Raw genomic sequence first — 25,448 nt, 5'->3', positions numbered from 1 at the left:
GCACACGACTGTATGGCTTTTTCAGTATTTTGCGGTCCGCAAAAAATACGGATAATGTCCATGTGCATTCCGTTTTTTGTGGAACGGAACAGCTGGCCACTGATAGAACAATACCATCCTTGTCCGTTATGCGGACAATAATAGGACATGTTCTATCTTTGAAGGAAACAGAAAAACGGAAAGCATACAAAGTACCTTCTGTTTTTTTGAGGATCTGTTGAAACGGAACGCAAAAAACGGAACGTGTAAAAAAAAACATTTGTGTGCAAAAGGCCTTACTTTCACAGGTTTTCAAACTTTAGGTGGAGGAAAGGTTTTTAAAGAACCTTAGGTGTCAATAAATGCGCGTGGTTTGCCTAAGCAAGTCTGTAGGGAGAATTTTTTTCAGTGAGGGTTTTTGACAGATGCTGACAGAACCCTTAAAAGCATCTGTCAGCAGATTTTTACATGGAAGGCTTTTACCTATGAAACATAGCTAAGTTGGCAGCTGAAGGCATCCGTGTTGCTCCCATGTTCATACGTTCCCGCATGGGTGAGAAAAATGATGTTTTTATATATGCAAAGGAGCTTCTAGGGGGCGTTAACATTACACATAGAGGCTCTGCTCTCTCTGCAACTGCCACACCCTCCGCAGCCGTAATCACCCTGTCAAAGTGCAGAGGGCACGCTAGTTGCAGGCAGCTGAGCCTCTTGGTGTAACGGCCCATTTTTCTCAGTAATGCGGGCACATAAAAACATGGAACCAACACAGATGCCTTCAGCTGCCAAGTGCACATGTAACAGGTCAGTGTCATAGGTACAAATCTGCCGACAGATGCCCTTTAAGGGTATATTTACACACAGATTTGTTGCAGAAATTTCTGTGACATCCTGTTCTGAATTGCAGAAATCTATACACACTGCAGAAACAACCCGTTTCCAGGTACGAATCAAAATTACATTCGCCAAAACTTCTGTAATAAATCTGCCACTTGCAAACGTATTTATGAGCAGCCATTTTTATTCAGATGCACACATGACATTCATGGGGACCAAAATTAAATGTATAGGACGATGAGCCTTGACCAGGATATAGGCATAGCCTAAAACATACAAAAACAGCATTTCTAACTATGACACATGCACACATCCAGCACTGTGCAGTAAATACGGACATATATCATGCATACATGGCTTGGTTTGCTACTGCCTGGGAATGTTTTGCTGCTCCCTGTACTAGTTTTCAAACCCGATTCCACTAGTCTTCGCCAATTAAATGTTAAATACTGCATCACATTTCCCATTCAAAGACAACTTTGTTTGCAGGTCACTTCCAAGTTCTTGGTTGTCTTTGGCAAGTAGCCCAAGTCTGCGAAGAGTTTTGCCAAGAGAATAACTTTCCTCTCTCAGCATATCTGTCTACCCATGATTTCTGCAATTCAAATCATTTCAACATGGATGTGCCCAGAATACAAGCATTCACAGTAACTTTCTAACAAATCTGTGCTTTTTGCACTTACTGGATTTCCTACCGAGTAAACTGGTGCAAAGGCAATGCCGGCGTCAGTGGATCCCAGACGTAGTTTGCCGGCAGTGGTGGTGAGCAGGTCCCGCAGGGTGGAGCCCGGCTCACTAGTTTGTGTTGCAGGAGAGGAGGATTTGGGGTTTGCCGTTTCATTATCTTGTTCTTCTTTGATAAGTTTTGTCACAGGGACCTCTTTATTCTCTGCAATAGAATATACTCCGGTCAGTGCAAAAATAAATTCATCTTTGTACAGTAAAGTCTAGTGCCTCCTGCATTCCTGGGCAGGCTGGCGCCTCACACCGAGTTGAGCTAGGGTTTACATACTGCCATATTATTTTTGCATATAACATACACGTACGAGTCTCGCTTCATCTAGTCCTTGAAATATTTATCTGGGGAGGTGATATCTTGTCTCAATTTACCAACTATCCCCTGTTTCTCTATAGTAACAGCCTCTGATGAACCCCAAAAAAGTAATAGCTAATATCCTGAGATATCAGAACAATTAAAAACCTCCCTTCCCATTTCATGTGTACATAGGTATGTTAGTATACATAAATAGAAGTACTTTTTTTTCGATCCCCATTCCTTACTTGGATACCCCAGTGCACAGGTTTTTTTTTTTTTTTTTTTTTAAAGGACAACAAAGACGACAATGGGATCGCCCTTTTCAGGGTAGCTGCTCTGCTCTTAGGTAGGGTGGAATAGAGACTTTGTAGGGTTTTCTCCTGGGCTTTTCCTTGGTTATATTTTTGGGATCTTTTTAATTGTAGGAATAAAGGTTACATTTTTGGGGAAGTTATTTCGTTTTCTGTGATATACAGTAAAGTCTAGCCTGACACTAAACATACAAGAGGTATATATGTATGTACTTGTTTTATTACGGAGAGACTGGTTACTAAAAACGTACCTTTCTTTTCTTCTCTCGACTTTTGTTCTGCCAGATCTGCCAGCCAGTGCAGTGAGGAATGAGATTCTGGGGATGCCAACTTGCTGTCTGAGCTCGTGTCGCTTCCTGGGCTTGCATTGCCATTGGTTTCGGGCTTCTGAGAAGGGCTGTGCTGTTGTGATTCTGGCAAGCTCAGAGAGATCTTGTTACTGTGATTCAGGACATTTTGTAATACCTAAAATATTAAACACGACCGTTAAATCGGTGACATAAAATCGCTTCATATTTACCATCCCATCTTCTTTCTTCCTGGCAACCTAAAATTCGCCCTACAAAATTATATGGAAAGTTAGGCCATGGTCACATCTGCGGCAAGCTGATCCGGTGCAAATGTCGACTGTTAGCCGGACGAAAAACTTGCACGCCTGACCTCATGATAGTCAATGGGGATCCGGCGGTAAACTGTAGAATCCGGCAATGTCGGATACAATGAAATCTGTCAGGCTGCTTTCTGCTGGATGTGCTGCCGTAGATGTGAACGCTGCCTTATTAAACAGTTTTCTTATGAAGTGGCTCCACAGTTATATACTAACAATATACTAGCAATTACTATACCAGTAACGTGATCTGGGCATATCCAACTGCTGGAACCCACCAAGATCGTGAAAATAACAGCATCAGCTACTGCAGCGCATGGCACCACTTACCACATTCTTGTGATAGGCGGGAGTCCGAGTTTTTGGATCGGCATATCCTTACAATAGGTCTTCACTTACTAGTATGGAATTTCTTTAAGAATTTGTCCATACAGCAGACCGCCAGGACTGTGTCAGACTATGCGGCTAATCCATACAATGAAGGTGCATGACGGTACCAAAGCCTGGGAACTACTTGTCATTATGTTCTATGGAATGTGTTACTGTACATATAGTATCCTACAAATCTTATTTTAGCTGCCACTGTGTGAGATCTGTGTGTTCTAGATAAACCAACGATTCATGATGCCATCAACAATCGCTGGTAAGAGATGAATCAGCAGGACAAGAAGCGAAATACCAAAATGAAGTTTTCAACAAGAATGACTTGGCCAAAAACCAAGAAAAGATTACTTTTCTGCAGTGAGCAATGTAGTCTGAACCCAAGTGTTTCCTATTATTTCAGTTTGCATGGAAATATCCTCGTCAGCAAACCTTTCAGTTCAGACTTTCTGTACTAAACTTCCACGACCCACACCCAGTAGGACTCAAATATACTGCTAAAGAATCCCCTAACGACTCTGGGCTCCCTAATATCTACTGTACGTCAGTGAGAACATTATTTCAAGTGAGGCTGAATATAGTAACCGCAATGTCTAAGTCTTAGAGGTTGTTACCGAGATAGTTCAAAACCCTTGGACAATCCCTAGAGTAGCTTTCAATAGAAGAAAAAACAAGTCATACTATCCTGACATGTCACCGACACTTCACCGCTGCAGCCAATCACTGTCTTTTGCGAGGACAGTGATTGACTGCAGTGGTCATGTGCAGCATCCAGGCATGCCATCAAAAAGCATGAGGAGGGCCGAACCAGTACCACAAATACCAGCGCTGAAAAAGAGGGCGATTATCACTGTTAAAACCTTTTCTTTTTAATCTTAAAGGGGTTATCCGAGATGTCGCTGCGATCCTGTACAGCCGCCACTTCCAGGATCACATGCCATACATTCAGCATATGATCCCAGTCTGGGATTACAACCTGCAGTGGATGCAAGAGTCTGAATCTCGTGCTACCGCTTTAGCAGAAGTGGCGGCCGCACAGGATGGCAGATGCATCTCAGATAACCCCTTTAATCTTTTCTAAAGGTTGTCTGAGATTTTTTTATTATCTCAGATACTTCCATTAATGTGTGTAATACCTAAGACTGTATTAGACAGCGATTATTGCATGAATTTTCCTATAATCGTTCATATTTGAGAGATTCTCCTTGGGTGTAAAAGTGTGCAGTGAATAAACTGCGATCGATAAACTGTTCATTTTCCATTGATAGGATCTTCCAACCTGACTGAAAGATTGTTTGTCACAACCTACAAGCAATTATCGTCTTGCCTTGTTGCACATATTTCGAATGCAAATGACTTGCTAAATATTTATTAGGCGATAGTTATAGCGGTTCTCCGGGAATTAAGAAAATAAAAATAATTAAATATTACTTTATTATAAATATAAATATACTCTCATACATTTCATTAGTTGTAATGGTTTATTGTGTGTAGGGAGCAATTATTAGAGAAAATAAAATGGTCGCCATCCTAATAGTACACACAAAACTTGTCCTAATCACACAGCAGGACAAGTTACTTCACTGAGCTGAAGGTGAAGTAACTTGCCCTGCTGCGTGATTAGGACAGGTTTTGTGTGTACTAATAGAACGGCGGCCACTTTATTTCCCCTGATACTGCACCCAGACAAAACAAGCCACTATAACTAATGAAATGTATTTGGGAATATATTTATAATAAAGTAAGGCTACTTTCACACCTGCGTTAGGTGCGGATACGTCTGGAATCTGCACAGACGGATCCGCACCTATAATGCAAACACTTGTATCTGTTCAGAACGGATCCGTTTGCATTATTCTGTCATGACTTACATTGAAAGTCAATGGGGGATGGATCCGTTTTCAATTGCAGCATATTGTGTCAATAAAAACGGATCCGTCCCCATTGACTTACATTGCAAGTCAGGACGGATCAGTTTGGCTCAGTTTCGTCAGACAGACACCAAAACGCTGCAAGCAGCATTTTTGAGTCCGCATCCAGAGTGGAATCGAGCCAAACTGATGCACTCTGAATGGATCCTTATCCATTCAGAATGCATTGGGGCTGAACTGATCCGTTTTGAACCGTTTGAGATCCCTGAAACGGATCTCACAAACGGAATTCAAAATGCCAGTGTGAAAGTAGCCTAATCTTTAACTATTTTCATTTTCTTAATTCCCAGAGAACCCCTTTAAAAGAGTTGTCTCAATTCATCAAATGGCAATTACCATGCCAAAAATGTTAATACAAAGCAATTACTAAAGTATTCTATGTCTCCAAATTGCCTCCTTTACGGTCTTTAATCCCTTTATTTCATCCCATCATAAACTGCTCATTGTCAGGGGTTTTACATTGCACTCTCTGGGGGCAGGGGCCGCGCATAGACACGCATGTGCAGCAGCTCTTGTCAAGGCCACATTGTGTCTACGCTGGTAGTTTGTGTACAATAGCTTCAGGGAATGTACAGTAGCCTTGGGACTGAAACTACTAATGCAGTGCTTGCCTGTGCCACCAATCATACCTACAGTCACCGACTCTCTACAGTGGAGGAAGTTCAGGGCTGGCAAACAGCCCATCTAATTGCCCCTTCTAACATCACTGCCCTTCAAACTTACATGTTGGGTCGAAGGCTGCCCTGCACTATGCTCTTGTGAGAAGATGTTGGACAGACCGATGGACAGGAGTCAGCTCAGTAACAGTGAGATGCTACTGTAAATGCAATACTCCTATCCACTTGTGTTCACTGGCCAGACAGAATTGATGTGACTAGTGTGCTAAATTTTGAACAGCATGGCGAATGCGGCCTCACCTGCGACACTCCGTTCATGGCCGGGAACTTGTTGCTTTGTGAGGCTTGTTTCCCTGTGCACTGGCAGTGCGATTTAATCCCAAACTTGTCTCGAAGGATGTGCATGGCCTCAAGAAGATCTGTCAGAACTGCAGCAAAATCAAAGACATAAAACACAAAGATTTAAATCACTGAATAAAATGTTATTTTTTTTTAAGCCAAAAGAGACTAAAAACGTCTAGATAATAAGATATCTGAGCTTCCAGAAGCTGGATCAATTTCTTGACATTTCTAACCATGGGAAAGGAACTTACCAGAGCTGGGGATGATCTGGGTAGGCATTAGGTGCTTGTAATCGTGTGGCTGTCCTTTTACGCATTTCAACCAGGTGTACAACTCTTTATCTGGAAGGACACAAGAGCGTGAAAATACCCTGCAGCCAACATACGAGCCCTGTCAATGGGACTGCCTTTTTTTTTTATATTATAAATCTAGTAGTGGACAAAAAAAGACTGTTCAATTCTCCACCTCATGTCATAGGACAGAGATCGCCTCCTCTCACAGTGGCACCACATTTGGTGACCAACAGACCCAATGTACATTGGCAGGTCTGTATGCATTAGCCCCAAGGCAAGACCAGAAATAAAGTAAAATGTGTGCACAGCAGATGTGAATTACTGAAATTACATTTTGTGGTGGGCACATGGAGCAGCTGCAGCGGTTAAAGTTGCTCAATATTGCCCCCCCCCCCCCCCCCCAAAAAAAAAAAAAAAAAAAACCACATATGAACTATAGGAACTAACAGAAAAATTGTATTGCAGCTTCAGTCAATAGAGCTCTGATTGGTGCCTGATTGATTCTTCTTTACAGTGATGCTGCCAGTGCAATGGAAAGGTTTTTGCAGGTATACTGTCTTGTCCGATCTGTCATCAGGTATGGAGAAACGCCGGCGGATAGTGGACGGAGCACGTGCGGAGGTAACAGTCTGATGTCCAGCAAGTATCTTGGAAATGTCCCATTCTAAGTAATGGGACCTCTGTGCACGATACTCAACAGTCCTTAGATGGTGCCCGGGTAACAGCTCTGCCCAAGGTGCAGTGGCATCTCTAAAAACCCAATATATTAGGCAGGAGTATACCTGCACAATCCCTTTAAAAAAGGTGGAGTTCAGTGTTGCTGGGACATGGGGGTCATCTACGGCCACCTAAACAGGGATTTGTTCCTTTGAATATTGTGAGAACATTTTTAAGACTTAATCTATCAATCTTGGCAATTGCCAAAATCATAAGCTGCCAGTCTGGACAAGGTGCCCTTGGATCAATGAACATCCCTACTGGGTTATTTACAACGACACGCCATGTCCTGAGATGTCTCCACTAAATCATAGTATTTTGACAGGTAATTTACACCGCCGCTCCGGGCGCTGGAACCTCTTTACCCATTTTTACTATCCTTCTGACAGAATTCACAGGCCATTAAACTTACAGGGATTTAATCAATTCTATTTACCATAGTATGGATTCATGTGTTAATTTGATTAAAATCTGCCGACCCTGTAAAAACTCAGCGCGATTTATTAATGTACCCAATCATATCTTCTCACTTTATACTCCTGACATCTTGACAGCAGGTCACTACTGAGGTGCAGGACGCTATGTGCACGGGCACATGTGGTAATAAGATATTCTTAGCCGACGTTAATGGATGAAAGCAACTCAAGGCCTAGAACTGTTATCAAACATTTTTAAAGGGTAAAAAAAATGGGTCTTTTTTTTTTTCTTCAAAAAACAGCATCATAACTGGCTAGAGACAGTGTATGCAGTACAAGACCATGTACATGAAGAAGGGCCCCATACAAAGGGCATCTGTCAACAGATTTGTGTCTATGACACTGGCTGACCTGTTACATGTGCATATCTGTAAAGAATAAATCCAGGCAACTGGACGTACTGTAGATTTCTTGAAAAACAAGCTCTCAATTCTGAGTGACTGTACAATAATTCTCTGGGAATAAATATAACTGAATGAACAACTGGTAATTATACCCAGGTCAGAGGTCATTATACCCAGCATGAGGTCAAAGGTGTTGATGCCATTATCCTAATTGGAGTCAGTAGGTTATAAAGACTTCCCAGACAAAGGAGTCAAGACAGCATTGTATGTGGCAGAGAATAGATGTCTAACCCCCCCCCCCCCCCCCCCCCCGCCTCTATTCAAGCTTGGCTTCTCCATTTTTACATAGATGACCTCCTTCACACCTCGTTTGTACCAATCGGCCTCCTTATCCAAAAAAACTCTGGTCAAGATTCAGCCGTGTACTTACATCTAGAAGAAACAGGTCACACCTTTGAAGACAGTCAAGTACGTGTTTTGGATAAAGAGGCCGATTGGTATAAACGAGGCCATCTACGTAAAAATGGAGAAGCCAAGCTTGAATAGAGGCGGGGAGGGGGGTTAGACATCTATTGTCTGCCACATACAATGCTGTCTTGACACCTTTTTCTGGGAGGTCATTATCACCTACTGACTCCAATTAGGATAATGGAATCAACACCTTTGACCCCATGCTGGGTATAATGACCTCTGACCCCATGCTGGGTATAATGACCTCTGACCCCATGCTGGGTATAATTACCAGATGTGGATTCAGTTACATATTTATTCCCAGAGAATTATTGTACAGTCACTCAGAATTGAGAAAGCTCGTTGGAAGAACGAGTGAAACGTTTTCAAGAAATCTACAGTACGTCCAGTTGCCTTGATTTATTCTTTACAGATATACCATGACCTGGATAAATGAGAACCTTCACAGACATGTTACATGTGCACTTTGCAGCCGAAGGCATCTGTGTTGTTCCCATGTTCATACGTGCCCACATTGCTGAGAAAAGTAATGTTTTAATATATGCAAATGAGCCTCTAGGAGCAATGGGGGCGTTGCCGTTACTCCAGAAGGCTCAGGTCTCTGCAGCGGTCTCGTCCTCTGCACTTTGATTGACAGGACCAGGTGTGATGATGTTTTCATTGCCTGGTCCTGTCAAAGTGCAGAGGACGCGGCAGTTGTAGAGAGGACTATGTCTCTAGGCTCATTTGCATATATAAAACAACAGTCAGTTTCATAGGTACAAACCCGCTGACTGGTGCCCTTTAAAGAGGCTGCCTCACCAGTTGGGTTTTGCTGGGAGAGGCGAGGGTCAGCGAGTCATTTCACCTGCAGCATTACACAGTGGCCATTTAAGTTGTTAACGGTTGTCCATATAACAGGGGGACAGTAAGCCCTCCAGAGCAGGAGTTGCTTGAGCAGAGTGGCTCTTCGTGGGGTTGTGTTCAAGATGTAACCCCAGTAATCTTGTTTTAAACTCCTAATAGTCACATTAAAATTGGAGAAAGCCTCCTGAAAAGGTCTTTATTGGCGCACAACTCTGGGGACACAATTGCAATAACTTTTTAATTTTCTTCTTCTAAACGCTTTTCTGGATTTTGCGGCATAAGTTGTAGTTTTCTGGGGAACCATTTTGGGGTACATAGTGTATTAAATAACTTCTTTCATTTTTAGGGGGATAGATAAACAGAAATGTTAACATGTTGTGGAATTTATTTAAGACATTCACTGTGTGGTATAAGTAACATGATAACTTTGTTCTGTGGGTTATTTTATTTTTTTATATTTGTTTCTTTCCTCTTGCAGGCTGTCAGCTTCTAATGCCCCCTCTTCCTCCAGAATGAAGAGAGGGGGGCTGTTTTTTTAATATCTCTGGATTGGTAGCAGATAGAGATCTGCAGATATAGCGGTTAGAAATCGGTATGGCAGTGAACGCAGCTGAACGTTAAAGTAAAAGTAGGTTTCACTGTTTCACTCCTGACTCCATTTTTAACTCCCAATGTAGTGCAGATAATAATGCTGTGATTCTGGTTTGAAAGCTTGAAATGGCAGTCCCATATCTATAACTGAAGACCCATATCTCTAGCTGCTACTAATCCCGAGATATGAGCAGCTAAAGTTCAGCTCTGGCTGAACTGTTAAATCTCTTTCTCAAAGCCCGAGCAGAGCTCTGTCAAAACTGTTAAGTGGTTAATCCAATTCTTCAGCTGGAATGTGCCATAAAAGAAACCAGTTTCAGCGCAAAGTGGCCCCATTCCAAACCACATATGACAGACCATATGCAATTTATACTGAACTAGTGTTGAGCCAGTAAAGCATGTTAAATCACAAAGGAAGGACTTTGTCGTCTACACCTCAGACCCTTAAGCTACATTTTTATTAGACAAAACCATGAAACGGCAGAACTTCTTTCTCCCAAAAAGCTGGAAACAAATAGGGAAGCTCTGAAACGTCTTACTGTACTTCTCCCCTACAGAAACAGCAATTCACGAGCGATAGGATCTGTGCAGCGGACTGCTTCCTAAGCATTTCTGCTGGGTAAACACGCCACAGAATGGAGTGCTTCATGCAAACTAACCTCGAGAACTTTTCCTTTCCTTCGCCTTGTAACAGTCCAGACAGACCACAAATCCACATTTTTGGCAGACCCAGTGAATGTTGAACAAGGTGGCTTCACAGGCATCGCACATCTCGCGTACTCCTCGCACCGCTCTCTTCCAGGCTATTTTTGCTGAAATGCAGAATGGTTTAGAAAAACATGAACATCTGCTCTGTACAAACATTTGCTTTATGGGCTTTTTTTTTTCTGGTCACTGACCTTGGTTGATAGACAGAAAATATGCCCAGAAACCTATCAGCTGCACAGAACGTGCCTCAGATACAAAGATGACGACCACCAAGATGTCAGATACAAACGCTCAAGCGTATATACTCTGCAATCCAAGGACAAATCTGTATCGTTGTGGGCTCCCTCAAATTTGAATGATAGTTTGCAGCTTTTTCGGTTTCTAGCCGTGCACTTAATTACGTGTGGCCACTCAACAGACCGGGTCGCTGTCCAACTGGCTTCACAGTATACAGGCTAATATATTCGTGAACTGCAGAAAATTAAATCTCTTCATAGTTTTTTATTGACTGAACTGGCCATGAGGCAAGAAAACATTTTCCCAGCCAGCAAAGGGCAATAGCTGGGAAAAGAAATTCCCTGTGCCCGTCACTGGAAACGATTGTCAATCTATAGGCCTCTGGTCTTCGTTGTGTTTTAAGGAGGTTATTTTACATTTTATGTAAATTTCATGACAAGTAAAGTGGACTGTATTGTTTAAACAAATCAGACAACGTAACGGAAGCAGCTCTGCCGCAGTCAAGTGGTTTTCCCATAAATCACTTCCATGCTAAAAGTCCTAAAAGACTGTTAAAGGTGTTGTCTGGGTTCAGAGCTGAACCCGGACATACCCACATTTTCACACAGGCAGCCCTACTTACAGGTCCTTCTAAAAAAATTAGCATATTGTGATAAAGTTCATTATTTTCTGTAATGTACTGATAAACATTAGACTTTCATATATTTTAGATTCATTACACACCAACTGAAGTAGTTCAAGCCTTTTATTGTTTTAATATTGATGATTTTGGCATACAGCTCATGAAAACCCAAAATTCCTATCTCAAAAAATTAGCATATCATGAAAAGGTTCTCTAAATGAGCTATTAACCTAATCATCTGAATCAACTAATTAACTCTAAACACCTGCAAAAGATTCCTGAGGCTTTTAAAAACTCCCAGCCTGGTTCATTACTCAAAACCGCAATCATGGGTAAGACTGCCGACCTGACTGCTGTCCAGAAGGCCATCATTGACACCCTCAAGCAAGAGGGTAAGACACAGAAAGAAATGTCTGACCGAATAGGCTGTTCCCAGAGTGCTGTATCAAGGCACCTCAGTGGGAAGTCTGTGGGAAGGAAAAAGTGTGGCAGAAAACGCTGCACAACGAGAAGAGGTGACCGGACCCTGAGGAAGATTGTGGAGAAGGACCGATTCCAGACCTTGGGGGACCTGCGGAAGCAGTGGACTGAGTCTGGAGTAGAAACATCCAGAGCCACCAGTGTACAGGCGTGTGCAGGAAATGGGCTACAGGTGCCGCATTCCCCAGGTCAAGCCACTTTTGAACCAGAAACAGCGGCAGAAGCGCCTGACCTGGGCTACAGAGAAGCAGTACTGGACTGTTGCATGTCATTCGGAAATCAAGGTGCCAGAGTCTGGAGGAAGACTGGGGAGAGGGAAATGCCAAAATGCCTGAAGTCCAGTGTCAAGTACCCACAGTCAGTGATGGTCTGGGGTGCCATGTCAGCTGCTGGTGTTGGTCCACTGTGTTTTATCAAGGGCAGGGTCAATGCAGCCGCTATCAGGAGATTTTGGAGCACTTCATGCTTCCATCTGCTGAAAAGCTTTATGGAGATGAAGATTTCATTTTTCAGCACGACCTGGCACCTGCTCACAGTGCCAAAACCACTGGTAAATGGTTTACTGACCATGGTATTACTGTGCTCAATTGGCCTGCCAACTCTCCTGACCTGAACCCCATAGAGAATCTGTGGGATATTGGGAAGAGAAAGTTGAGAGACGCGAGACCCAACACTCTGGATGAGCTTAAGGCCGCTATCGAAGCATCCTGGGCCTCCATAACACCTCAGCAGTGCCACAGGCTGATTGCCTCCATGCCACGCCACATTGAAGCAGTCATTTCTGCAAAAGGATTCCCGACCAAGTATTGAGTGCAGAACTGAACATAATTTTTTGAAGGTTGACTTTTTTTTGTATTAAAAACACTTTTCTTTTATTGGTCGGATGAAATATGCTAATTTTTTTAGATAGGAAATTTGGGTTTTCATGAGCTGTATGCCAAAATCATCAATATTAAAACAATAAAAGGCTTGAACTACTTCAGTTGGTGTGTAATGAATCTAAAATATATGAAAGTCTAATGTTTATCAGTACATTACAGAAAATAATGAACTTTATCACAATATGCTAATTTTTTGAGAAGGACCTGTATATTAGCATTGGAGCATGGCATGCTCTGATGCTCTTTTTCCCTGTGATAAATCGCCCGGGGACGTACCGGGCTCTCCATAGGGACTGCCAGGCAGAGGCTTCCGCACAGCATTGAGCCCGGTAATGGCACCGGCACTGATGGGCGGGCTTTAGCGCTGCCCTAGCCTGTAAAACAGCTAGGGCAGGGGTAAAGCCGGCCTATTAGAAATGGTGACGTCACCAAATACACTGCTAGGTGAAAGCATTTTGTCTAGCAGTGTGCAGAGGTAAACAAACAAGCCATTGCCCTGCCCGATCCAGCGCAAATCAAGGGAGAGCATCAGAGCATGAACTACTCCGATGCTGATATCAAAGGGGCCGGAGGGGTGAAGATGTGGGTATGTCCGGGTTCAGCTCTGAACCCAGACAACCCCTTTATAGAACACTCCATCTGGTACAGTAAAATTATGTTCTATGGCACAAACCACAATCTTTTTCTGTCGGATTCATGTGGAATGCATGTCAGAAGCAGGGTGCCACACACATCTATAGGTGTCCTATAATGGCTCCATATTAGGGCTCATGCACACGACTGTATGCCCGAGACATACAGTCCGTGAGCGGGCCATATGTCCCAGAGGGGCATACATCGTGCGCACAGCATCATAGGTTACTATATCATATGAGTGCGGGACAATAGTCCCGCGGGCGGCACGATGCGCACAGCATCATAGTAACCTATGATGCTGTGCGCACGATGTGTGCCCCTCTGGGACATATGGCTCGCTCACGGACTGTATGTCTCGGAGGGCATACGGTCGTGTGAATGAGCCCTTACTCAAAAGAATGGAACTTTAACACTCCTATGTGCATGAGGCCTTATTTTGATGAAAAATATTCTCGTGAGGGGCTCCACTAATTTCCATGTTTTTCCTGTCTTCAAAGGTCACCCAGTTTAGCCTTTTCTCATTAGGAAACTCTTATTTGACAGGCAGGCTGTCTTTCCATAATAGCATTCTGCACTTTTCTGCCTTATTTTTAACCCCCCCCCCAAAAAAAACGGTAATCGAAAGTTCTGTTCTCATCAGATATACTTACTACTCAAATTGTACTCTGAAATAAAAAGGTTTAATAAAGGAAACAAAACCCGATCTACAAAATGTATTACTATAAATTATTCATGCAATTTATTTCCCCCTTTTTTAGCTATAGGAAAAATCTGTCTTTCTTATCTTCACATCGGCATCAACAATACTGTATTTTTTTTATAGGGAGCAGGAGGGAAATGTCTCGTAGAAGCACTTAGAAGCAGGATTATACTTTCATGTCTAGAGGGACCACTAAATATTGCTGGGTTATTCACGCTACGTTCTAGCATCAGAGCGAATGTTATTTCCTCAATCAAGGCACAGGCGGCGGTCGCCTTAGGCCCCTGCATTTCCTGCCTGATCTTTAGTTTGGCCAAGATGCTACTACAGTGCAGCGTGAAATAATTCTGACTAATGACCACAATATTGTCGTCTTTCTTTTTCAGACGTACAAGCAGAATTAAATTTGCAGCCATCGTTTTGTAAACCCTCTAGCCTCATCTGGCAGAGTCCATTCATCTTCCCGGCTAGTGTCATGGATATAGTTGCAGACTTTTCCCACATGTCCTATGTACAGAGAACCAATGTGTGATCTGGATGCGAGAATCTGACTGTAGAGAAAAACGCGTCAGTCGATACACACACAGTGTGAGGCTGCACGTACCATCCTTCTTCACCCAAGACATAGCAGCTTTCTCCGACGTCACCATCTGACAGAATTTATCGCCGATGTAACCCAAGATATACTTAATGGATTCGAGGTCCAATTCATCATCTTCATAGTTTTCGTGCGTCCATAAACTCAGTGCTTCATCATCATACTGGTCAGGGGTAGAGAATCCATCTATTCTAACAACGCCATTCTTACTGAACGATAACCTGGAACACAGCAGAAAAATAATTGTTTCAGTGCCAGCAGCACTGTGCCCTGTGCGAGCGCGGACCATCCATCTCTGTCTTAACTTTCCATCATGTGCTGGATGGTGACGGCAAAGATAAAGCAGAACATTCTGGGTTTCTATGGCTTCTAATACACATCGAATGTGTTTACTTTAAACCAAACCAGGCCCTTCTGGGCAGATACAACACATTACTACACAGAGGAAGCCAGCAGTGGCCGGCCCTTATTTCAGGGAACAGGACGTGTTATTCTGGAATCACTGTAAAGAACAGAGTATTCTCGGGATTTGGATGTTCTCAATGGTTTGTTGTACGGATTTCATGACATCTGAAGGCAATTTAGAAAAAGAGAGCTTTGGAATACACTGCAAGTTTTTTTTTCCATCCACCGCAGTATTCAATAAAACCCTATTTTATAGACATTTATACTTTGTGGTAAAGAATGGTTATGTATTATGCCCTTTTCTTAGGCGAGTCTACTATTTTTTTATCTCCTGTGACTATACAACTGAACTCATCACTTCACCGACACATGACTTAAAAGGGGTTCCCCAGGAATAAAGAAAAATCTAAATACTTAAATATTACTCCATTATAAATATATTTCCAAATACCATTCATTAGTTATAATGGCTTGATTTGTCTGGGGAGCAATCATTAGGACAAACAAAAATTGGATTTTTTGTACTCACCGTAAAATCCTTTTCTCGTAGTAGGCATTGGGGGACACAGCACCATGGGTATATGTCCAACTACCACTAGGAGGCACTAGACACAAAAAGTGTTGGCTCCTCCCAGGTGGGCTATACCCTCTCCACAGGCACGAGGCTATTCAGTTTGTACCAAAAGCAGTAGGAGAGAGAAGAAAAGCAAGGAACCAACAACTCCCGTACCGGGAAAGATCAAGAGACCAGCCCGGAGAAGCGGAAGAAAAAACATAGGGAGGGATCTGTGTCCCCCAATGCCTACTACGAGAAAAGGATTTTACGGTGAGTACAAAAAATCCAATTTTCTCGTGCATGGCATTGGGGGACACAGCACCATGGGACGTCCCAAAGCAGTCCCTGAGGGAGGGAAAAGAAGAGACGCGCCACCGGTTGGGCATACAGGTGCAGGAGAACCATGTGACCCAACGGGAAAAACACGAGATGGGCAAGAGGTTCCATAACAAGGAAGAAACCTCAGAAGAAGCAGGGAAGACTGCCAGCACCCCAGGACAAATGACTGGAAGAAAATCCCAAATGCAAGAAGGTGGCAAAAGGAAACAGAGCGCAGCCAAGGGCTGGAGAAAAAATCAGGACAGCACCGCGTGGTGAAACTACCCAACGCTCTACATTGTTCCAGACCCAAAAAAAAAAAACCTGTGGCCATCCCCTGAAAGGCCAGGGGAGAAAAGAAACAGGGAAGCACTGAAAACCAAACGAGTGGGGGAGCCATAGCAAGGCTCACATGTGAAGGGAGGGGACTCCCCTCACCGCAAGGCCAGGAAAGAAGCTAAGCGCCCCATGTAAAGGTGAAAACCCAAGGCTGCTAGAGGAAACCGCCAACCCTGGAGAAGGAGGGGGTTGTAGGTAAAAAACCAGGAAAAGAACGATAGCTCCTGCGTCCCCAAAAACAGGAGACGAGGCGCAAGCCTCCGAAAACAAGATATCACCGTGAAGCGTAAGACCAGAGGAAACACTGGGCATGTGAAGTAGCATGGAAAAAAGAAGCCAGATACAGGCCAGGCAACCTCGGCAGGACACACTGGACTGAGAGACATGGGAGTAGAAGGAGAGCACTCCAAAAAACCTAAAGAGGAAAGGTCCTACAACAGGAGGAGGTCCCTCCCGAAGGAGACCATACGGTGGAACTGCAAACCGCAGCACTAAACCACTCAATACCAGGTACTTGACGTGGGAGGCTGGAAAAAAAGACACAAATCCCAAGAGGACCTCAAATGAACAGGGACAGGGACTCCAGAAAGGAGTACCCAGTATGGGCTCACAAGGAACCAGAAACTGAACCACCAGAAGACAACGCAAGCCAGAATATCCAGGAAAGGCGAAAAGAAACCACCATAGGGGAAGGGGCATAGGCCATGGACAACTAGCCGTACCAAGAATATTGACCAGCAAACCTTAAACATTGTCCCAGAGAGGGCAAGTACAGCAGCTCGGGATGTACCACAAAACGACAGACATCCATATGCATAAGGAATGCAGAAGTCGCCATGAAAAAACCGGGGTAGCCTACATAGAAATGTAGAAACCAGCTGCGACCGGCATACAGAAAACTTCCAGGGGGGAGAAAGCACCAGACAGGTGCAGACGACGGCAAGGTCCAAGAGGACTGCCCCTCCGCCATGTAGCACAACTAAGCAGAAAATACAAGGGAATACCGAAAACACCTGGACCCAAAAGGAACTACGGGGCCCTGTCCGATACCAGAGCAAGCAGCTGAAAATTCAGACAGGTGTGTGTGGCGCTCAGAGGTCCTGTCCTTGACCCATCAGGGAGGACGTCCAGCAATGATAAAAGCCGTGGACCCAGAAGGATTCCGTGTGGCGGACATCCAGCGAAGACAGAAAACCGCAGCCGCGGCCGATGCCACCAGCTACGTGTCCAAACAAGGTAGAAGATCCAGTGGAGATCCTTGTACTTCACCAGGAATGGGCCGCTCAGCAATTAGGAAACAACGCGAGTACTCCCCTATAACATGGGGTAACGCGGAGCACAGCATACCGTAGTACCGTAAAGAGAAGGCAAGAGCAACTACAGCACGAAGGCCAACAACCACCTGGCCACGGAGTAGGGAGCGTGGTTGAATGAGGACCACCCGCCGGATCAGACAGATCAGTCATATACTGGAGCTACCAGAAGTAGCAGTAGACCGACAAGGTGGGGGTTGGGCTGGCCCACACCTGCCAGACATGGAAACCATGCACACGCTGAACGAAGGGGGCCTGGTGCAGACAGTGCCTTGAGAGGTAGAAGGAGACCAATGAGCGCGACAGTAAAGGAGTGGCAGATGTATGGAAGAACCAAATGGATGGAACCAACATCCGCAGCACAGATTAGAACCCGTGGGCAGAAAACACCCAGTGATACAGAAACTGTCTGAGCTACAGACCGCACCACAGGGCCCAGCGCTTGGGGTACTACAAACACACGCCTAAAATATGGGGAAAGTGGCTGCATGTTGCCAACTAAGGAGAGTGGAAACATAGCCACAGCATCTGGGAATGAGACAGCATACGGAGGGTACAGGTACACAACCTGTAAAGTAGAAATATGGCTGTGTTAGAGGAACTACATTTAAGATCGAAGCAATGTGGCCGCATGGTGCACCCTAGACCCAGAGAGGTGCAACAGCAACCGCGTTAACAATGGAACCCAGTAGGGCCGCACGGTACCACAAAGAACAAGACAGGTGCACACCACAATCAGGTAGGTGCAATGGCAACAGAAACAGGGCCGCATAGCACACCCTAGAAGCCAGACAGGTTGAACGGCTGCAGCATCGGAGACGGTTCAGGGACTCTACCCATGAAGGGAGTAAGATGGCCGTTTGGTGCACACTATGATGAGGTAGGTGCAATGGCCACGGCAATAGGAGGAGGCCTCAATATCTCGTCCTGTAAGGAGAGAAAATGCCACATGGAACACCATAAAGCCGGACAGGAGGAACGGCTACCGCATCCGGAGATGGCTCAGGTACTCCACCTGTTAAGGGATCAAGGCGGCAGGGAACAGACAGGTAACTGAACCGGACAGGGGCAATTCTACGGCAATTGAAAGTGGCCTCTATATTCCGCCCGTAGGGAGAAATGTTGCCGCATGGAACACAACAGAGCCCGCCAGAGGTATCGGCTACAGCACCGGTGATGGCGTAGGTACTCTACCTGTGAAGGAAGCAAATTGGCTGGGAACAGACAGGCGCAATTGCAGCGGCAATTAAAGGCAGCCTGTATATCTCGCCAGGAAGGGAGAAATAGTGTCGCATGGAACACCATAGCGCCAAGCCAGGGGAATCGGCTACAGCATCAGGAGATGGTGTAGGTACTCCACCTATGACAGGAGCAAAGTGGCTGGGAACAGACAGGTGCAATTGCAACGGCAATTGAAGCGACCTGTATATCTCACCCGGAAGGGAGAAATAGTGCTGTATGGAACACCATAGAGCCAGCCAGGAGTAATGGCTCCTGTAGGTACACTACCTAAGAAAAGGGGCAAGGCGGCTGTACAATTGCTCTGAACTCACCAACCTACAGGAGGCGATAGCCGAGCTAACCGCTTGCCCAGAACAGGAACTCCCTGTAATGAGGTAGAGTGGCGAACACCAACACCAGGATGGGAACCCCACGGAAACACTCTCAAATGTGTAGAGGATAGCCCCTGGTATAGGGGAACCAGGAAGGCTTGTCAGGGACAGCCTATGGCAGTGGTGCAGGAACCCCCCTGTTAAGGAGAAGGCGTACGTATCAGACACCGGGTAGGTGACTCAGTATGCTAAACACGGGGACGGCTGCCTTACCTGTGCGGTTGAATACCTGTGCGGTCAGGGGAGCACCATCCGAAAATCCACTAGAGGGGATACCAACCCTGTTTAGGTAGGAGAGGTTCCTCCGTGCACGTAGTCTTGACCTCCCAGAGGGCTTCTATATGGAGGAAGACCGCCTGATGCTCTGTTCCGAGGGAATCGGTGCAGAGGTGTCCCCAGAGGCAACGGATGGGGTGACAGGAAGGATTCGTCACCAGCCTCAGGCCTGTCCTGGGGGGGGATCCGAGGATGCCGAGGAGGGGTGGGACCCCGTTGAGACCACCCGAGGGTGTACTGTGAGCTACCCCTCGCCGAACCCGGGTGCAGGTACCCCTAACTGAGCATGCCCCATCTGCAGGGAGGACCCTGGGAGGGCAGAGGTGGCCGCAATATTGGGTTGGTAGCGTTCCAGCGACACTGCCAGGGAGAGTCGGCCAAGGTTCCCATGGCATTGACACGGAGGGACCCATTCATGGGGAACCTACACAAAAAGATTGTTCAGGGAAAACAATGGGATCTGGGAAGAGGTACTGCACACCAGCAGGGACAGGATGACCACATGGCAGCCATTGTAGACAGCGGACGCACGTGAAAACACGTGGCGACCGAGGAGCTGTTGGGAGAAGAGATGCTCAAAAAGCAGCCAGCAGAGGCTGTCTATCCTGACCCGGACGCAGTGTTCCCCCAAAGAGGTGCAGCAGCAGCTGTTCCCCAAAAAAGAGGTGGTCAGTAGGGCTGCAGGGGACATGAAGCAATCGAGGGGTTAACCACCCCCTCCAACAGAAAAAACATGTTAGCCCAGGAAAGGGTGAGGAGATAGCTCCTCCCGAGGGCCGGGCGGGGCTCAGAAAAGCCCGGGAAGCAAGGGGGAGGGGCCGGGAAGATTGCGGCCTAGCAGGCCCAAAAGCCGGGGCCTCGATTTATGAGGTGGCCGGGAATGGAGCAAGGGGGGCGGGGCGAACCGCGGCCGACAGAGGGCCCACCGAACCATAAAAATAGGTGAGTAGGGTAGGGGGGGAGAAGCGACACCTGGGGATAGGCAGATCAGGGCAAACAGAGCACCTGGGAGCCGGGGACAGGCCATAGAAGATGAGGCCTAGTCCCGGCAGAAGCCGGGGACTAAAGTAGCGGGGAAGCCAGGGAGAGACTGTGGCCAGGGAGGAGAGAAAAGACCAACCGAGGGGGAAAAGAAGGGAGGAAAAAAATGAATATAACCCCCCCAGGAGGGGGAGGGGGTTGGCTAGGAGGAACGAAGAGGCTCCCCAGGACCCCCAGCTAAGGTGGATCCCATCCCCCTGGCCACAGAAGGGAACCTAACCCTGGGGCAGGGACACAGGGACAGGGGAGTATACTCACCATCCGATATACTCACCATCCGATGTCTTCGGGCGCAGCACGGTCACCCCTTCGGCAGACTCAACACGGGAACCGTGGGAATGCCGGCAAGCCACTGCGGATGCAGTCCGTGGGGACTGGGTGACCGGCGATGGTACCGAAGTACGCGCCCGCAGGGGGGGCAACTAAAGTGGAACACGATGGAGCCCCAGCCTGCAGCAGGTATAACGGTGGAAAAAAAACCGACCTGCGGAAGAGAGAAAAAAAGAATAAAAATAAACAGCAGAACCTGCAAAAAAGCAGGACAGGTCTGCCTCCTACGGACACTAGACTAAAACTGAATAGCCTCGTGCCTGTGGAGAGGGTATAGCCCACCTGGGAGGAGCCAACACTTTTTGTGTCTAGTGCCTCCTAGTGGTAGTTGGACATATACCCATGGTGCTGTGTCCCCCAATGCCATGCACGAGAAATGGTCGCGGTCCTATTAGCACACACAAAACGCGTCCTAATCACACAGGAGGACAAGTTACTTCACAACACTGAGGTAAAGAGCTGCCTTAGCCTCCTCTCTGCTCGTCAGGGATTATGATCCTGAATACAGATACAATCTTTAGCTGAATCTCTGTAGGAATGGAGTTCATGAGCAGATGTGGCTAATGAGAAGCAGCACTTGTATGCAGTCTCCATTACCACAGTCTGTCCTGTCCATCTTTTCTGCACTTTATGTCTCCTCATAAGCTAAATTCCCACAAAGATTCAGCTAAATACCATATTAAACTGTATTCAGGATCATAATCCCTGACAAGTAGGAGAGGAGGATGAAGCAGCCCCTTACCTCAGTGTTGTGAAGTAACTTGTCCTCCTATGTCATTAGGACAGGTTTTGTGTGTACTAATAGGACAGCGGCCATTTTATTTATCCTATTGATTGCTCCCTAGACAAAACAAGCCATTATAACTAATAAAAGGCATTTGGGAATATATTTAAAATAAAGTAGTATTTACGTATTTTCATTTTCTTAATTCCCGGAGAACCCCTTTAAGTATGTATTAGACACCACAATATCACAGACGATTGTCAGGAGGGAAGCGTTCCCTCCCAGAAATCGTCAGCTAGCAGAGGACACTGCTGCTATTACATGTCCTCTGTGGAATGGGGATGAGCGATTGCTGTGCTTAAAAATCACAACTACCTGATGAACGAGTGTTCATGATGCTATGTAACCCTTAGAGGCCTGGAATGTATTGGTTAACACTGACAGCATTATGTCAGTGTTATCCAATACATTCCAGACCTCTAAGGAAATGATACAGGGCAATACATACAGTAGTATGAACACCACTGCAGTACACGTACTAGACCACGATGAAATGTATTAAGACCATAACAGGGCCTAAAGCATCAATTACCTGCGGAAATAATAAAACCTGCAGAAAACCGGGGAGTGTGTAGACTCTTCTCCTTTCTTGGTGCGGATCAGACGACATTCTCTGCATTTCTGTAAATTTGGCCCGATCTCACAGCAAGAGTCATCCTGCAGGAAAGATTCCCCCGTCTGCTTGAGTTTCTTCACTTTCCGCCAGTCTTTTAATACTGAACGAGGTATGCCAGCTGAAACCACATCACAACAAGTGTCAGCAAGGAAATGAGACAAGGGTGGCATTTGCATGTGCACAACCTGGTGCTAATGAGGATGCGGTTAGCAGAAAAACATCATTTTCTACGAGAAATGAAAACGAGCGAGGAGCTCAGGCGGGCATAACTCAAGAAAACTCATTATTTGGAGGAACTGGAGAATGTAAATGATATAATCGCTCACTGAAACAAGGCTGACATGCCAAAGCCTTCATTATCAAAGGTCATGAATACAATTGTCTCAGAATTATAAAGCTCTTAGGGGCTTATTCACACGTCAGTGAATTACGTCTGTGCGCAGTCCGTGTTCTCCATTGACAGCACACATTCATTGCTTTTTTGGGGGGGTTTATTCAGACATCAGTCAGTAGAAAACAAGAACGGAAGCATGCACTACTTCGGTTTGTGTTGGTGACCAAAGAACATGCCCTATTCTTGTCCGTTTTGTGGACAAAGATGGGACATTTGTGAAGAAATAAAAAAAATGGCGGCAGGCTCTCAGTCGATATCTGTGTTTTGCGAATCTGCAATTAGCAGACCACAAATATGGAAACGGTCATAAGCCCTTAATGGGGGGGGGGGGAGATCTCCGATGGACATGGCACAAACTGATCATAATCCTTCTTTCTTACAGCACCAGTTAATTATTTTTAGCGCAAACTTTATGCTCCAAATAACAGATTTTTTTCCCGAAGAACGGAAAACAAAATGTGATGTGAATGCCCCCTAATCAGGTTCTGGGTGAAGCACCCTATGGCCAGTACCCATAGCAACACATACAGGGCACTACTGAACTGTGTAAATTAGTCAATGTGTGTCCTAGTATCAGACTATGAAGAAACGCACTATAAATCTTCAAAAACCATAGGGCAGCATGAGACTCCTACCCCTCAACATGTAATTTTAGAAATCCCAGTACCATGTATGTAAAACCTCAAGAGTATCAGATCTCAACTGCAGATGTCCTCCTGTCTATAAAACATCTGTGCATACAACGACTACAATACGTGCTGTCCCTAATACAAAGCACAGACTCTGCAGCATTATATATATTAAAGGGGCTGAGACAATCCCTTTTATAAAGGCACCCAGTGGGGGTGGGAGGGGATCTGCCGATTGCTCCAAGCCCCACTTCCAGCAACCCTGGCAAACATTGGATTCTGCTAGAGTGGGGATCAGCAACCCACGGCACTCCAGCTGTTCGGAAACTACAACTCCCAGAATCCTCCTTTTACTTCTATGGGAATTACAAGAATAGCTGAGTAAATGTGCATTCTGGGAGTTGTAGTTTCACAGCAGCTGGAGAGATGAAGATTGACGATACCTGTGCTAGAGGGAGCAGTCTCTGGTCAGGCTGCTGTACGTGCAAGGACTCCGCTGGATCGGGAGCCACTCCGCTGGATCGGGAGCCACTCTGCTAGAGGACTCCCTCTCTGGGATGTCTATGTGCCCTGATAAGACATTTGGACAGGGGTTTCATTCATGAGAAAATTTCTTAATTAAAAATGACATTTTCTGCCTAAAAGCAATAAAAACAAGTCATATCAACTCCAGAAATCAGTTCTGACCCCATTACGCAGTATACTGAACAAGCCGCTCATGGAGCAGAGCATTCATTCATTATATAATTTTCATGTCAACATCTTAATTGCAAAACTGACTGCCCGCAGAACAAAAATAGCTGTGGGCCGGTGATATTTCCAGCAGCCGTCCAGTTCATAGGCACAGAAAATAGCCTGCAGAAAGACAAACAGTCCACTGACTCACTTCTGGAGTGTAAACCTAGCCGGCAGCACCCAGCACTGCTACAGCGGCCTGGAGAAGTATGGCATCTACTCATGAAGCGATGGAAGGACCCGTGAATGCTGCTTCAGTCCCAGCCTGGCTTTGCTTAAGGTTTAATTGCACATCCCCAAACATGAAAAGATTTAGTAATTTAACATTCAGTCCAAATGCGGTTACAGAAAAGTATGTTCTGTGCACTACATGGTGGGGGTTCTTATGAAATCCTGAGGCTGAGGGGTTACAGCATCCATCGTACTGAGCTCCCCTCCTCAACATGACTTCATTAGAAGAGGAGAAGAGGGGCTCTGAGTATTTACCTCATCTCTTCCATAAAACCCCCAAAAAGGGGATGTCTCCATATAAATAGTCCCCTAGCCTCACGATAGGGAATAAGGTTGTTTCCACAAGTTCAGGTTTTTTTGAAGCTAAAGGATTGGATTGAAAAAAGTTGAAGCTGATACTTCATGGGGAACTCAAGTATTTAAAATGGACATTTCAGGAGATGTGACAAGTCCTCTTCACATACTACAGATTAAACCCAATGTCAACCATAGTCTCTGAAAGGGGTTGGCCCATCTAAGACACTGATGGCATATCCTAATGTTAGATAGGTGAAGGTCCCACCTCAGGACCTGCTCCTATATCCAGAACTGGGACTCTGAAATGAAGGAGAGCACAAAGCGCATGCAAGGCGTACTCTCCATTCCTTGCTATGGGAGTTCCGAAAATAGACGAGCAAGAGAACTTGGCTGTTTTTGAAGGTCCCGTACCTGTGAATAAAGAGAGAAAAACGGCACCTCTCTATTTGCCGCTATGTAACAGCCAGAAATAGCAGAGCCGGCGCTTTGCTATTTTCAGAACACCCATAGGGGAGAACAGAGGGTGACTACACACGTGTGGCTGTTCTCTGTTCACTTCGAGGTCCCTGTTCTGGAAATAGGAGTGGGTCCTATAGGTGGGACCCACAACTATAGGATACTGGATGGCCCAACCCCTTTAAGATTACAGTGGTTAATCTAAGATGACATGCAAAACTTCTCTCCTCAAAATTTTGCGATAAATGGCACCTAGCAGCTCTGCACAAAAAAAGCACATACAAGGCTCTATTAACCAAGGTTCTTCCTGAAATGGGCACCTCCACTCCTCCAGCAATAAGTCCATCTAACGTAAAGATGAGAGCGAATTTGCATCCAGGACAGCGATTACAGGACAGCACCTGGAGTGCTTCCCAGAAATCCAAAGTAAGCCAGGTAAAGACGCTGAACATGCAGGGAATGGAGGGCGATTTG

The 25,448-nt window shown here is 45.5% G+C and overlaps 1 protein-coding gene across 1 annotated transcript in view; it reads right to left on the bottom strand.

The window, feature by feature from the left end:
* Positions 1–25,448, bottom strand: part of JMJD1C (jumonji domain containing 1C) — a 228,220-nt gene that overhangs the window by 14,469 nt on the left and 188,303 nt on the right. Inside the window, 7 exon segments of the mRNA XM_044299158.1 lie at positions 1,500–1,705; positions 2,415–2,628; positions 6,000–6,127; positions 6,293–6,382; positions 10,439–10,591; positions 14,648–14,862; positions 22,149–22,350. Of these exon segments, the coding sequence (XP_044155093.1) occupies positions 1,500–1,705; positions 2,415–2,628; positions 6,000–6,127; positions 6,293–6,382; positions 10,439–10,591; positions 14,648–14,862; positions 22,149–22,350 (1,208 nt within the window).

The sequence above is a fragment of the Bufo gargarizans genome, chromosome 6 (assembly GCF_014858855.1).
Source record: "Bufo gargarizans isolate SCDJY-AF-19 chromosome 6, ASM1485885v1, whole genome shotgun sequence".
In the NCBI taxonomy this organism is placed as follows: Eukaryota; Metazoa; Chordata; class Amphibia; order Anura; family Bufonidae; genus Bufo; species Bufo gargarizans.
This window is presented reverse-complemented; position numbering and strand designations above follow the sequence as displayed.